This window comes from Triticum urartu, chromosome 1A (assembly GCF_056163025.1).
Source record: "Triticum urartu cultivar PI428250 chromosome 1A, HENAU_Tu73, whole genome shotgun sequence".
Taxonomy (NCBI): Eukaryota; Viridiplantae; Streptophyta; class Magnoliopsida; order Poales; family Poaceae; genus Triticum; species Triticum urartu.
The window spans coordinates 48739350-48751951 of NC_141873.1; the positions used below are offsets into that span (position 1 = coordinate 48739350).

At 45.6% G+C, this 12602-nt stretch overlaps 1 protein-coding gene across 1 annotated transcript; it reads left to right on the forward strand.

Moving 5' to 3' along the window:
• The first annotated feature begins 644 nt into the window (after window positions 1-644).
• LOC147989879 (uncharacterized) lies at window positions 645-1295 on the forward strand. Its single transcript, XM_087517260.1, has 3 exons — window positions 645-695; window positions 756-932; window positions 1017-1295. The coding sequence occupies exons 1-3, from the start codon at window positions 645-647 to the stop codon at window positions 1293-1295; spliced, it is 507 nt and encodes a 168-aa protein (XP_087373386.1).
• The last annotated feature ends 11307 nt before the right edge of the window (window positions 1296-12602 follow it).

Below are 12602 nucleotides of genomic sequence, written 5' to 3' on the forward strand. Positions count from 1 at the left end.
CCCTACAAAATCATAGTCTGGCTATGCTCTATCTTCATCACACAAAATATTAAATCATGCACAACCTCGATGACAGGCCAAGCAATTGTTTCATACTTTTGATGTTCTCAAACTGTTTCAATCTTCACGCAGTATATGAGCGTGAGCCATGGATATAGCACTATGGTGGAATAGAATGGTGGTTGTGGAGAAGACAAAAAAAAGGAGAAGATAGTCTCACATCAACTAGGCGTATCAACGGGCTATGGAGATGCCCATTAATAGATATCAATGTTAGTGAGTAGGGATTGCCATGCAACGGATGCACTTGAGCTATAAGTGTATGAAAGCTCAACAAAAGAAACTAGGGCCAATTCCATTCTTGCCCCTAGTTGGTTCCCACCCCCGGGTTTTGCCCTTACTTTTCGGGCATGCTCAGTTTTGCCCTTAGTTTTTCCTCTCCGTCAGCTCGAATGCCCTTATGTCACAACTCTGCTTGGTCAGCGCCGTTTGACCGTGATGACTCGACGTTTTGGACACATTTGCCCCTGGGTTTGATACCCCCTCCCGTTTAGTCGTCTTCTAGCTCCCGCTGCACAAGAAAATAGAGAAGCGGCTGGGAGGAGAGGTGTGACATCACGGTGTGGGGAGAGGTGGGAAGGACAATGGCGACGTCGGCCATCTCGTCGGAGAACTCGTCGCCGGCAGCCGAACAGGTTTTATAGCTCATCTGGTCCCCTGCTTTTCTAGGGTTTGCTAGATTTGGCCTGATTTAGGTGGATGGGGTAGGCATTGTTCAGCATAGCTCTGAGTTCTACTTGGCAGACTCGACGTACTGTGGCTTGGAGCCGCGCTCGAAGCATCATTGTCCGAGGCACCGGCTAATCCCGGCTCGTCATGTCGCCTGGGGAGGCGCAAGCACTGGACGTCGTTTTTTGGGTTTCCCTTTGGATGTATGATTTCATTTGCATTGTATTTTCGTTTCCATTTTCTGATTTAACTTTCAAGGATAATTTTAATCAAATTTATTGATTCCGTTGCCAGATGAATGTGAATGGGTAGTTTGGGTTGACCCACCACCTCTAGAATGTGTTGGTCTTGCCTTTGAAGAACTGCACGGAGTGATCGAACATAGCTGGATCAAAAGTCACCATCTGGAGAAGAGAGCAATTGATCTTGCGAAGAAGAATCGTGCATTGAACAAGGAGTTGAAGAAAATGAAAGAAATGATGCGCATAGGGACAATGTTGTTTTCTAGCATTTTCATTTGTTTTCTAGAAATCTCAATGGTTGTCTTTGCACAGAATGCACATTAGTTTATGATCTATGTATCTCAAATGCACTTTCTATGTTATGAAGCTGTAATGAACATATGAAGTTGTATGAACCTAGCAGTTGTTATGTTATGTTATGAAGCTTTCTGGACCCAACAATTTGCGAATGCATGTATTGTGAAAAGAAATATGTAACATGAATCTTGCTGGAACATAAGTAGCATTTGATATTCTTCAACAACCAAAAGAACATAGTTCACAACCAATCTTGCTACAACTAGACATAGTTCACAAGCATCATTTGATATTCTTCAACAACCAAAAGAGCATAGTTCACAACCAATCTTGCTGCAACCAAAAGAACACATTACAAGAAATCTAACAGTTTCAAACTTGCACAAAACATTAGTACTCATTTTCCAGATTTGGCCTTCTTGCTCCTTGTGTTGCTAGCTAGGATTTTCATCTCCCTAGCCCTGCTCCTAGTCAGTTTGACAGGGATTTGGGGAACAACTAGAGGGAGAACTTGCTCTTCACATGCAGCAACTCTTGCGTCTACATTGCTGCCAGTAACTAAGCAAGGTTCTTCTTTTGGAGTTGTAGAAGTGTTAAGCTTCCTCTTCTTGCTGATAGCCATTGGAGATGCTCCTCTCTCTGCTGCCTTCTTGTACTTCTTCCTTGGTGTGCTAACAAATAGGGAAGAAATAGTTGGTTAGTAACAGTACAAGAGATATTTGCAGGTAGAAGCACATAAATAAGGCACATAAATAAATCAAAGAAGAATAATATTACCTTTGAACTTCATCTGCAACTCTGGAAGCTTGTGCTGCTGCCTCATTTGTTTCACTATGGGGCTCTACTTGAGCATCATCTGCACCTGCAGGCTGCACTGGAGCATCATCTGCACTTGTGATAACCCACAAGTATAGGGGATCGCAACAGTTTTTGATAAGTAAGAGTGTCGAACCCAACGAGGAGCTAAAGGTAGAACAAATATTCCCTCAAGTTCTATCGACCACCGATACAACTCTACGCACGCTTGATGTTCGCTTTACCTAGAACAAGTATGAAACTAGAAGTACTTTGTAGGTGTTGTTGGATAGGTTTGCAAGATAATAAAGAGCAATTAAATAAAAGGTAGGGGCTGTTTAGGTTAAGAAACAATAAAGTAAATATAGCGAGTGTGGAAAAGTGGCGGTAGGAGTTGCGAAATTGTCCCTAGCAATTGACTACTTTACTAGACCGATAGCAAGTATTATGTGGGAGAGGCCACTGCTAGCATGTCATCCCTTACTTGGAATTCTATGCACTTATGATTGGAACTATTAGAAAGCATCCGCAACTACTAATGTTCATTAAGGTAAAACCCAACCATATCATTAAGATATATTGGTCCCCCTTTAATCCCGTATGCATCAATTTCTATGCTAGGTTGAAGCTTCTGTCGCTCTTTCCCTCCAATACATAGTCCTATCAACATACAAACTAACCCTAGGGTATGATCCATGCGCGCAATCATATGATGGGCACCAAAGGATAGCAACATAACCACAAGCAAATTAAATCAATCATAGCAATTCATCAACCACCTATAGGACAACGAAAATCTACTCAGACATCATAGGATGGCAACACATCATTGGATACTAATATGAAGCATAAAGTACCATGTTCAAGTAGAGGGTACAACGGGTTGCGGGAGAGTGGACATCTGTAGATAGAGGGGGGAAGGTGATGGAGATGTTGGTGAAGATGGCGGAGGTGTTGGTGAAGATCGCGGTGATGATGATGATGGCCACTGCGGCGTTCCGGCGCCACCGGAGGAGAGGGGGAGAGGGGCTCCCTTCTTCCTCTTCTTCCTTGACCTCCTCCCTAGATGGGAGAAGGGTTTCTCCTCTGGTCCTTGGCCTCCATGGCATGGGAGGGGCGAGATCCCCTCCGAGATTGGATCTATCTCTCTGTTTCTCTCTGGTTCTGTGTTCTCAGATTCTTCCCTTTCACCATTTCTTATATTCTCGGAGATCCGTAACTCCGATTTGGCTGAAATTTTTTGACACAATCTCTATCCGGAAATTAGCTTTCTTGCGGAGAAAGAAGGGAACCAACCGCCTTACGGGGTGGCCACGAGGGTCAGGGGAGCGCCTGACACCCTAGGGCGCGCCCCCTACCTCATGGGCCCCTCGAGCATCGTCTCGCATGGATTCTTCTTCCCAAAAATCATATATATTCCAAAAAAAATCTCCGTCAGTTTTTATTCCGTTTGGACTCCGTTTGATATGGATATTTTGCGAAACAAAAAACATGCAACAAACAAGAATTGTCACTGGGCACTGGATCAATATGTTAGTCCCAAAAATAGTATAAAAAGTTGCCAAAAGTATATGAAAGTTGAATAATATTGGCATGGAACAATCAAAAATTATAGATACGACGGAGACGTATCAACCTACAGGCTACACTGGAGCTTCATCTTCACTGTATGGCTCCTCTTCTTCTTCTTGTTCATCATGTAGGTCTGCATTTTGGTTAGGAGGGTCTTCTTCAGCATTGTCAGCTCCCCAGTGTGCATCTTCTTCACCAAATGCTGGATCAATGGCTTTTTTTGCAGGTTTTCAGTAAGTGACCCAAGCCACCACACCTCTTGCATTTTCTCTTCCTAGGACCAAGTCCTTTTCCTTCACTTGCTGGCTTAATTCTTATCTTCCTTGGCCTGCCAGGTGCAGCTTTGTTCTGTACAGGTGGACTTAGTTTGAAACCAGGGTCTACAATATCCCACTGCTGTTTTCCTTCAAGTGCAGGCAGGTTCTCAGCATATGTTTTTTAAACATTTCAACTGAGAAGTAGTTGTGCACATACTAGTCTATTTCTTTAGCTTCCCCTGTCAATGATGTTATGAAGAATAAAGCATGCATGCATGGCTGGCTTGTAACTTGCCACTTTCTGCAACTGCATGTTCTTTTCTCTACATCCACAGGGCATCTCCACACCCTCTTCTCCTTGTCTATAGCAGTCACCTCTGCTTCAGTTGGACTTCTCCTAACTAAAGTCATGTCCAAGCCTTTGGATCTTGCCATCAAAATCTTCATAACTCTAGGAATTATGATATGCCCATTGAATTTTTGTAGTTCTATGCTATTCCTAAGGCCAAAACTTTCCATTAAGTACTGCCTGATCTTATCCAACAAGTCCACAATGTGGAGACCCTTGAACTTTTTAATTTTGGAATTGAATGATTCTGCAAGGTTGTTATTGACATAGTCAACCTTGCAGATATCATTGAATTGTGCTCTGGCCCAGATTTTTGTGTGGTGCTCTTCCAGATAAGCCTACACCTTGGGTTTTGTGAACAACTATCTCAGGTGATAGTTGTGCTTCTTAATGCTATAAGTCAATGAACAAGGCCACAAATGCTGGTCATAGAACTTCCCCCTAAATTTCTTAGAAAAATTCTGAGCCAGATGTCTCATGCACTCTCTGTGCTCCACCCCAGGGTAAATTTCATCTACAGCTGTCTCAAGACCCTTGCATGCATCAGTATGAATTACTAGTCCTTCAGGATGACCTATCACCTTCTTCAAATTTTGGAAAAACCAACCCCAGCTCTCTTTAGACTCTGTCTCCAAAACACCATATGCAACTGGAAAAATCCAGTTATGTGCATCAATTGCACATGCAGCAACCAACTGACCTCTGAACCTACCATTTAGTGCAGTAGCATCAACAGCTAAGTATGGCCTACAACCAGCTAAAAATCCCTGCCAGCAAGCTTTGAAACTGACAAAAACTCTCCTAAAACACTGCTTCTCATACCTCTTTCCTCTTAGCTGGAATGGTACTGTGTGTGTGTCAATTTCTACTACACTACCTGGAGAAGCCCTCTCAACCTCAGCTTTGAATGTGTACAAAAGCTGAAAACTATCCTCATACTTACCATACAAGTTGTCAATTGCCATTTGTTTACCATAAAACACTCTCATGTATGGCAATTCTATACCATATTTTTTCTTCAAATTAGTTACCAACTCACCAGGACCAATGTTGGAGTTTTCTCTGACCCAATTTTGCACAACATCAGCTATCCACCTCCTCTTGGCTGCTCTGAGCCTCTCAGTTCTATTCACACTTGGGCAGTGGTGCTCATAAGGATTTACTTTAATCTGTAAATTGAAACAAAGCTAAACATTAAACAAACTGTGTGGCTCACTAAAACTGAATATGCAAACTAAATATGCAAGATACTGTCAATGAGATTAATTAGTTAGTACTGTTCCTACCTGAAACAAAGTACTATTTCTCATTAAAGAGGCATGTAGCCTCCATCTACACCTTGGAAATGCACAATAAACAATGAACCTTGATGGATCACTCTTCTCTATTTTGAACTCTACTTCAAGCTTAATTGAGAATGTGGCAACTGCATTCCTGCAGTCAACAACAGAAGGAAAAACAACTCCTTCAGCTAAACTAGGATTTTCCCTGTCATACATCATCTCAGGCCTGTCCTCATCATCATTCTGAAAATGTCCCATGCCAATGTTCTCTTGTTCCTCCTTTGAATCTGTATCTGAAAACTCAGCAGGAATAAAATCCTCATCTATCTCTTCATTTGTCTTCTGCACAAGATCTGGAAACATCCTCTCACCCTCCTCATCTGAGCCTAGCACATCATCAGGCTCAGCCTCCTCAATCATAGGCTCTAAAGGAATTTCAGTGTCTTTGCAGCTAGGTTGCCTTGGTACATTTGCAGTAGGAGTTGCAGGTGGATTGCAAGTACTACTAGGGGGTGCTGACCTGCTCCTAGAAGTACTTCCTGCTGCATGTGTTTTATTTGTTGCTTTAGAGGCAAGGGGATTTGCTGCTGTAGTTGCTGCTTCCGCTCTACATCTCTGAATTACAGTAGTTTCAAAATTTGCAGTTTTGGAATCAACATATGTAGCAAACATTACACCTAACTCATCATCACACTGTAGAGGATTCCAACTAGCTTTCTCTACATCCCAGAATCTGAACTCAACTGCATCATGCATACCCCAAGGATATTTCCTATAGATTGTAGACCTAAAATCATTGAAAGAGCTTGTGCAGTCCACCACTAGAGGGAAACTGAAGCTTGCATCCTGTCCCTTAGTACCACCCTTTGCTAAAAGAGTGGTCTGCATTCTAACTGTCAGAAAGAATGCACGTGATGGATCCATCCTACGATTGTGAACACAACCAAAGTCATGGAATGCACCTTTCTAATCATGGAAACAGATGAGTAAGTATTGGATCTGGAAACTTACCCTGCCGGGATCTCCTGCCTTGAATCTATCGTGCAGCCACTCCTCATGGCATCGTCGCCGCCGCCACCACCGCCGTGCGAAGAGCGTGTCTCCACCATCGCTGCCGCGCGATGTAGATCCGGCGATGAGGACTTCACGACATTGAGGCCACAGTTTCTATGGGAGCCCGCGTCGCCACCGAGTGCTAGGGTTTGGGTCGCCTTTGTCGTCGCTGATCTAGGGTTCGGGGTTGGGATAAGACAGAGGGAGGGGGAGGGGAAATGGCAACTACACTGTCTACTCTATGTGGACCCACCTGTAAGGAAGGCCCAGGGGCAACCGGTGTCCAAAACGTCGAGCCGTCATGGTCAAACGGCGCTGACCAAGCGGAGCTGTGACAGAAGGGCATTCGAGCTGACGGAGGGGAAAAACTAAGGGCAAAACTGAGTATGTCTGAAAAGTAAGGGAAAAACCTGGGGGTGGGAACCAACTAGGGGCAAAGATGCAATTGTCCCAAGAAACTAGGTGGGTGTGCATCCAACTTGCTTGCTCACGAAGACCTAGGGCAATTTGAGGAAGCTCATCATTGGAATATACAAGCCAAGTTCTGTAATGTAAAATTCCCACTAGTTTATGAAAGTGACAACATAAGAGACTCTCTATCATTAAGATCATGGTGCTCCTTTGAAGCACAAGTGTGGAAAAAGGATAGTAACATTGTCCCTTCTCTCTTTTTCTCTCATTTCATTTTTTATTTGGGCCTTCTTTCTTTTTCTTTTTCTTTTTCTTTTTTGGCCTCTTTTTTTTCGTCCGGAGTCTCATCCCGACTTGTGGCGGAATCATGGTCTCCATCATCCTTTCCTCACTGGGACAATGCTCTAATAATGATGATCATCACACTTCTTTTTTACTTACAACTCAATACTTAGAACAAAATATGACTCTATGTGAATGCCTCCGATGGTGTACCGGGATATGCAATGAATCAAGAGTGACATGTATGAAAGAATTATGAACGGTGGCTTTGCCACAAATATGATGTCAACTACATGATCATGCAAAGCAATATGACAATGATGAAGCGTGTCATAGCAAACGGAATGGTGGAAAGTTGCATGGCAATATATCTCAGAATGGCTATGGAAATGCCATAATAGGTAGGTATGGTGGCTGTTTTGAGGAAGGTATATGGTGGGTTTATGGTACCAGCGAAAGTTGCGCGGTACTAGAGAGGCTAGCAATTGAGGAAGGGTGAGGGTGCGTATAATCCATGGACTCAACGTTAGTCATAAATAACTCACATATTTATTGCAAAACTCTATTAGTTATCGAAACAAAGTACTACGTGCATGCTCCTAGGGGGATAGATTGGTAGGAAAAGACCATCGCTCGTCCTCGGCCGCCACTCATAAGGAAGGCAATCAATAAATAAATCATGCTCTGACTTCATCACATAACGGTTCACCATACGTGCATGCTATGGAATCACAAACTTCAACACAAGTATTTCTCAAATTCACAACTACTCAACTAGCATGACTCTAATATCACCATCTCCATATCTCAAAACAATCATCAAGTATCAAACTTCTCTTAGTATTCAATGCACTTATATGAAAGTTTTATTATGCCTAAAAGCAAATTGCCATGTTGTTCTAATGGACTCTCAAAATAATATAAGTAATGCATGAGAGGTCAATTATTTCTACAAAATAGAACCATCGCCGTGCTCTAAAAGATATAAGTGAAGTACAAGAGCAAAAACTATATAGCTCAAAAGATATAAGTGAAGCACATAGAGTGTTCTAATAAATTCTAATTCATGTGTGTCTCTATCGGTGTCAAAACCGGCGGATATCGGGTAGGGGGTCCCGAACTGTGCGTCTAGGCCGGATGGTAACAGGAGGCAGGGCACACAATGTTTTACCCAGGTTCGGGCCCTCTTGATGGAGGTAAAACCCTACGTCCTGCTGGATTAATATTGATGATATGGGTAGTACAAGAGTAGATCTACCACGAGATCAGAAAGGCTAAACCCTAGAAGCTAGCCTATGGTATGATTGTCTATTTTTCCTATGGACTAAAACCCTCCGGTTTATATAGACACCGGAGAGGGATAGGGTTACACAAAGTCGGTTACAATGGGAGGAGATCTACATATCCATATTGCCAAGCTTGCCTTCCACGCCAAGGAAAGTCCCATCCAGACACGGGACGAAGTCTTCAATCTTGTATCTTCATAGTCCAATAGTCCGGCCAAAGGTTATAGTCCGGCTATCCGGACACCCCGTAATCCAGGACTCCCTCAGTAGCCCCCGAACCAGGCTTCAATGACGATGAGTCCGGCGCGCAGATTGTCTTCGGCATTGCAAGGAGGGTTCCTCTCCAAAAATCCGTGTACCTGTTTGAAATAGTGTCCGGCTTCTTGTGAATGTTGCGCTCCTTGGCTTCTACGCCCAATAATGGCCACTTTCCACGTGTCGAGTGAATGTGAAAAGCCAGGGTGTTTTTACATTTACCCCCCTAGCTGTGTGAATGAGCTGCCTATTAAAAAGACGAGGATTCAGATCCAAGTCACACCATCCTCCCTTGGCGAGGCTTCATCGGAGCGCATCCGACAGAGATCCATTCCATCATGGCTGGTCGACGCAACTCCTCCTCTCGCTCCCCTAGCCCCAAGCCTAGAGATTGGGAGAGATGTTCCGTCCCACACAGCAAATTGGTGATGCTTCAGACCAAGGGATTTCACCCCCAGCATACATGGTCCCGGTTCGAGCCAGGCTCGCCACCTATAATGGCGGAGAGCAAGCGGAGAGCTTTCCCAATCCCTCCAAGGGAGAGCGGGTATGCCTTGTCCCTCATTTGGTAATAGGGCTTGGATTTCCAATTCATCCATTTCTCCGGGGGCTCCTGGAGTTCTACAGCCTCAAGTTGCACAACCTTACGCCTGCCTTCATATTGCATATCACGGGATTCGTAGCCCTTTGCGAGCTGTTTTTGGACTGTGAGGCTCATTTTGCGCTGTGAAAAAACTATTCTGCCTTGTGCCCCGTTCTCAGAAGGGGTCAATATATCAGGTGGGCAGAGCCGACGTGTGGCGTATTGCTGGGACCGGATATCTATCCGGAACCCCAAAGAAGACGTCCGAAGACTGGCCTTCAGAATGGTTTTATATAGAAGATGTCCCTCTTCCGGATCCTATTCGAATCGGGCTTCCTGAGTTCGACAACGCTCCTTTTAAGAAGCACCGGAGCCGGCATCCATGGAGCTCCCTGGAGGAAGATGACAGGGACGTTCTTTACCTGATGAGCCGGATAAGTTTGTTAGCTCGATCCAGATTGACCATGATCCACATGTATTATGCAGGGGGTGTAGCCGCTTCAGTATAGAAGCCACCCCATGTGGGATTTCAACGGGGAGGATGACGCCACCCGCTACGGCCGTAAAGGGCCGGGATCGGTTGCTGATCTAATAAAGATCTTATCCACTTTGTATAAGGGAGAAGAGGAGGAATTCCTCCGTGTCAACCCACAGGGCGGATTTTCTATGTACAATCCTCCGAGCTGGGTAAGCGGAGACTTTTTCTCGCCCATCCGTTTCATATTCCCGTAGTTAAGTATTCAGTCTAGAGATTTCAACGCAGGAGCTGTGCCAGGCTGTAAGGGAGATAAACAACCCCCCCACAACCCGAGGACCCTGGACGGTCCCTTGACCCGGCCTCCCAGGAGGATCCGCACATATTTGTGGAGCTGATCGATGGGGCATTTTACCAATTGAGCAATGACAACGCTTTGGTGGCCATTACGGCCGATTACCCTGGGCTACTTCCAGCCTCACAAGTAATTGAGACCGAAGTCCCAGTACTTCGAAAAGGGATCCGTCCTTGTGTGTTTTTGATTACCGTATAACAACCGTGTTTTGCAGGGGAGGTCCTCGAGGCGGAAGGCCGAGCCTGCGGCGACTAGCCAACAAGGGGCTGCGAGGCCAGAGGCTGAAAAGACCCGCAGTCCGGATTGAGACACCGGCGCAGCGGTACGGCGCGCCGTCTTTATTGCAAGACATTATTCTCAGAGGCACATTAACGCCCATGTCTTCTTTTCAGGAAAAAGAGCGCTCGCCAGACTATACCCGGAGAGGCTACTAATCGCGCCTCCACCAGCCAGGCTCCAAGGCCGGATTCGGAGGCGGGAATGAATACGAGGCGTGCGCCGGGCGCTCCTCTGACAGAGGATGCGGATAAACTGTCCGCCACCAATTCCAAGGTGGAAAGTGCCATGAACCACAGGCGTCGCTGGACTGTTCTTCGTGACGCTTGTTTCTCCCAAGAGGCATTGGATGCCTTCAACTCGGGAGATGCGTGCCTCCGTGCCGCTCAAAATGGTCTAGCCAGAGCCATGGAACAGTATGTAAAAGACATACGGGTGAGAAATTTTGGTGGTTATATATATCAGTAGCCCCTGAGACTTGAAACAGTTAGAATAACTGATTTAAGGATCATTTGTTATGTAGGTTCTTACAAAAAAGAATACCCAACTGTCCCAGGAGCTGGAAGAGTGCAAAGCCCTACTTCAGGCCGCACTAGCCGCAGCAGGGGAGCCCAAAGAGACCCCCTCTGGTAATATATCCTTCGAATGATAAGTATCATATAGAGTGTGGCATATATGCAGATCTGACGATAAAATTGCAGATGACGCTGGAGTAAATTCGGATAAGCAAGAGCTCCTATGCTAGCTGAAGGCCGGTGAGAGCGTGCTTACGAGGGTGAGGCAGGAGAAGAATGATCTCCTAGATGCCAACACCAAGCTGGGCGTGGAACTAAAGGATGTTCGTGCCCAACTGTCGGACTCCGTTAAGGAGAATCGGTGGCTTCGACGCGGCATATTTAGTAAGTGCTTGAACGAACTTTGAAGAAGAGTTCCGCAAGGAAGTTGGCTGATAGAGTTATGTCTGTAGGTATGCTAATAGGTCGCCCTACAGAGGAAATGCCCGGTTCTACAGGTGACCTTCTTCCCGAGCTCTCGCAACTGCACGAACGAGTTCGGCAGGTGATGCAAGGCGTCGCCCAGGCCTTGTGGCCATCCGTGTCCATGCCCGAAGGCCTTGGAGAGCTTGCAGAGAAGCTGAAGGGAGCGCGGCGGCGCTTCCGATTATGGAAGATATCGGCCTGCCATCAGGGTGCCAGGGAAGCCTGGGCTATGGTGAAGATACGGTACACGAAGGCTGACCCAAGCCACATGGCCGAGGTCGGACCTGTGGGGCCCGATGGGAAGGAGATCCCTGTGAGCTTAGTGTACGGCCAAGTAGAATTGGCCGCAAAGTATTCCCAACAGGACTGTAGACTAGACAGCCTATTGGATGGTATTGAAGATGAATTCAACCAGTCAAATTGACTATGTAATTTAAAGTGACATGTATAATGCCTTCTAGCCGGATTGTAGATCGTTTTTCATGGCGGACCTTTTCGCTTCCACCTCGGGACCCGACGGTCCGGAGTGTATCCGAATACCCTCTCTATTATGTAAGAACCGGGGCATGCGTGGAGACCAGGCATAGGGGTCATTAGTGCTTGAACAGACAAGTGCCCAACTAGTTATGTTATATTACATGGTTAGTAAGAAACATCTTCCAGGGAGAATAGTTTCGTTAGGGGTTCCTTTCCCTGGGAGGCATGCCCTAAAGTGCATGTCCGAACTGCGAGAAGAGACGCAGAAAAATATCTGGGGGCGCGTAAGTAAATAAAAAATCATCTTTAGTTCACCGACCGAATATTCCCTTAAGAATGCTAGCTTTCGGCTTCACCCAGTCTGAGGTACACATCCGGCTGACCCGACAGTAACAATCGCAGAGGTGCTCCCCTTATGCCCTAGCCGAATTAATGGGAACGTAGGGCATAAATACAAGAGCCAGGCAACCCAGCTTGGCCAAAACTTAAGTCATATCGATGCATATAATGGTGAATAAAGGGTACATGTGGAAGGATAACACATGTGTTGGGCATAAAGCCGGTATGAATAAGCTTCTGTTAAAGAAGCCCCCAGGTATAATGAGCGCGAATAGCGCGCCAGTTGCATGCAAACAAGGCACGAAT

Excerpts from the sequence above, each read along its gene's own strand:
- LOC147989879 (XM_087517260.1), top strand. The coding sequence starts at position 645 with ATGGCGACGTCGGCCATCTCGTCGGAGAACTCGTCGCCGGCAGCCGAA. Across the intron at positions 696-755 it reads CGTCGCCGGCAGCCGAACAG|GTGGATGGGGTAGGCATTGT; the intron begins GTTTTATAGCTC and ends GGCCTGATTTAG. Across the intron at positions 933-1,016 it reads TTTTGGGTTTCCCTTTGGAT|TTGCCAGATGAATGTGAATG; the intron begins GTATGATTTCAT and ends TTATTGATTCCG.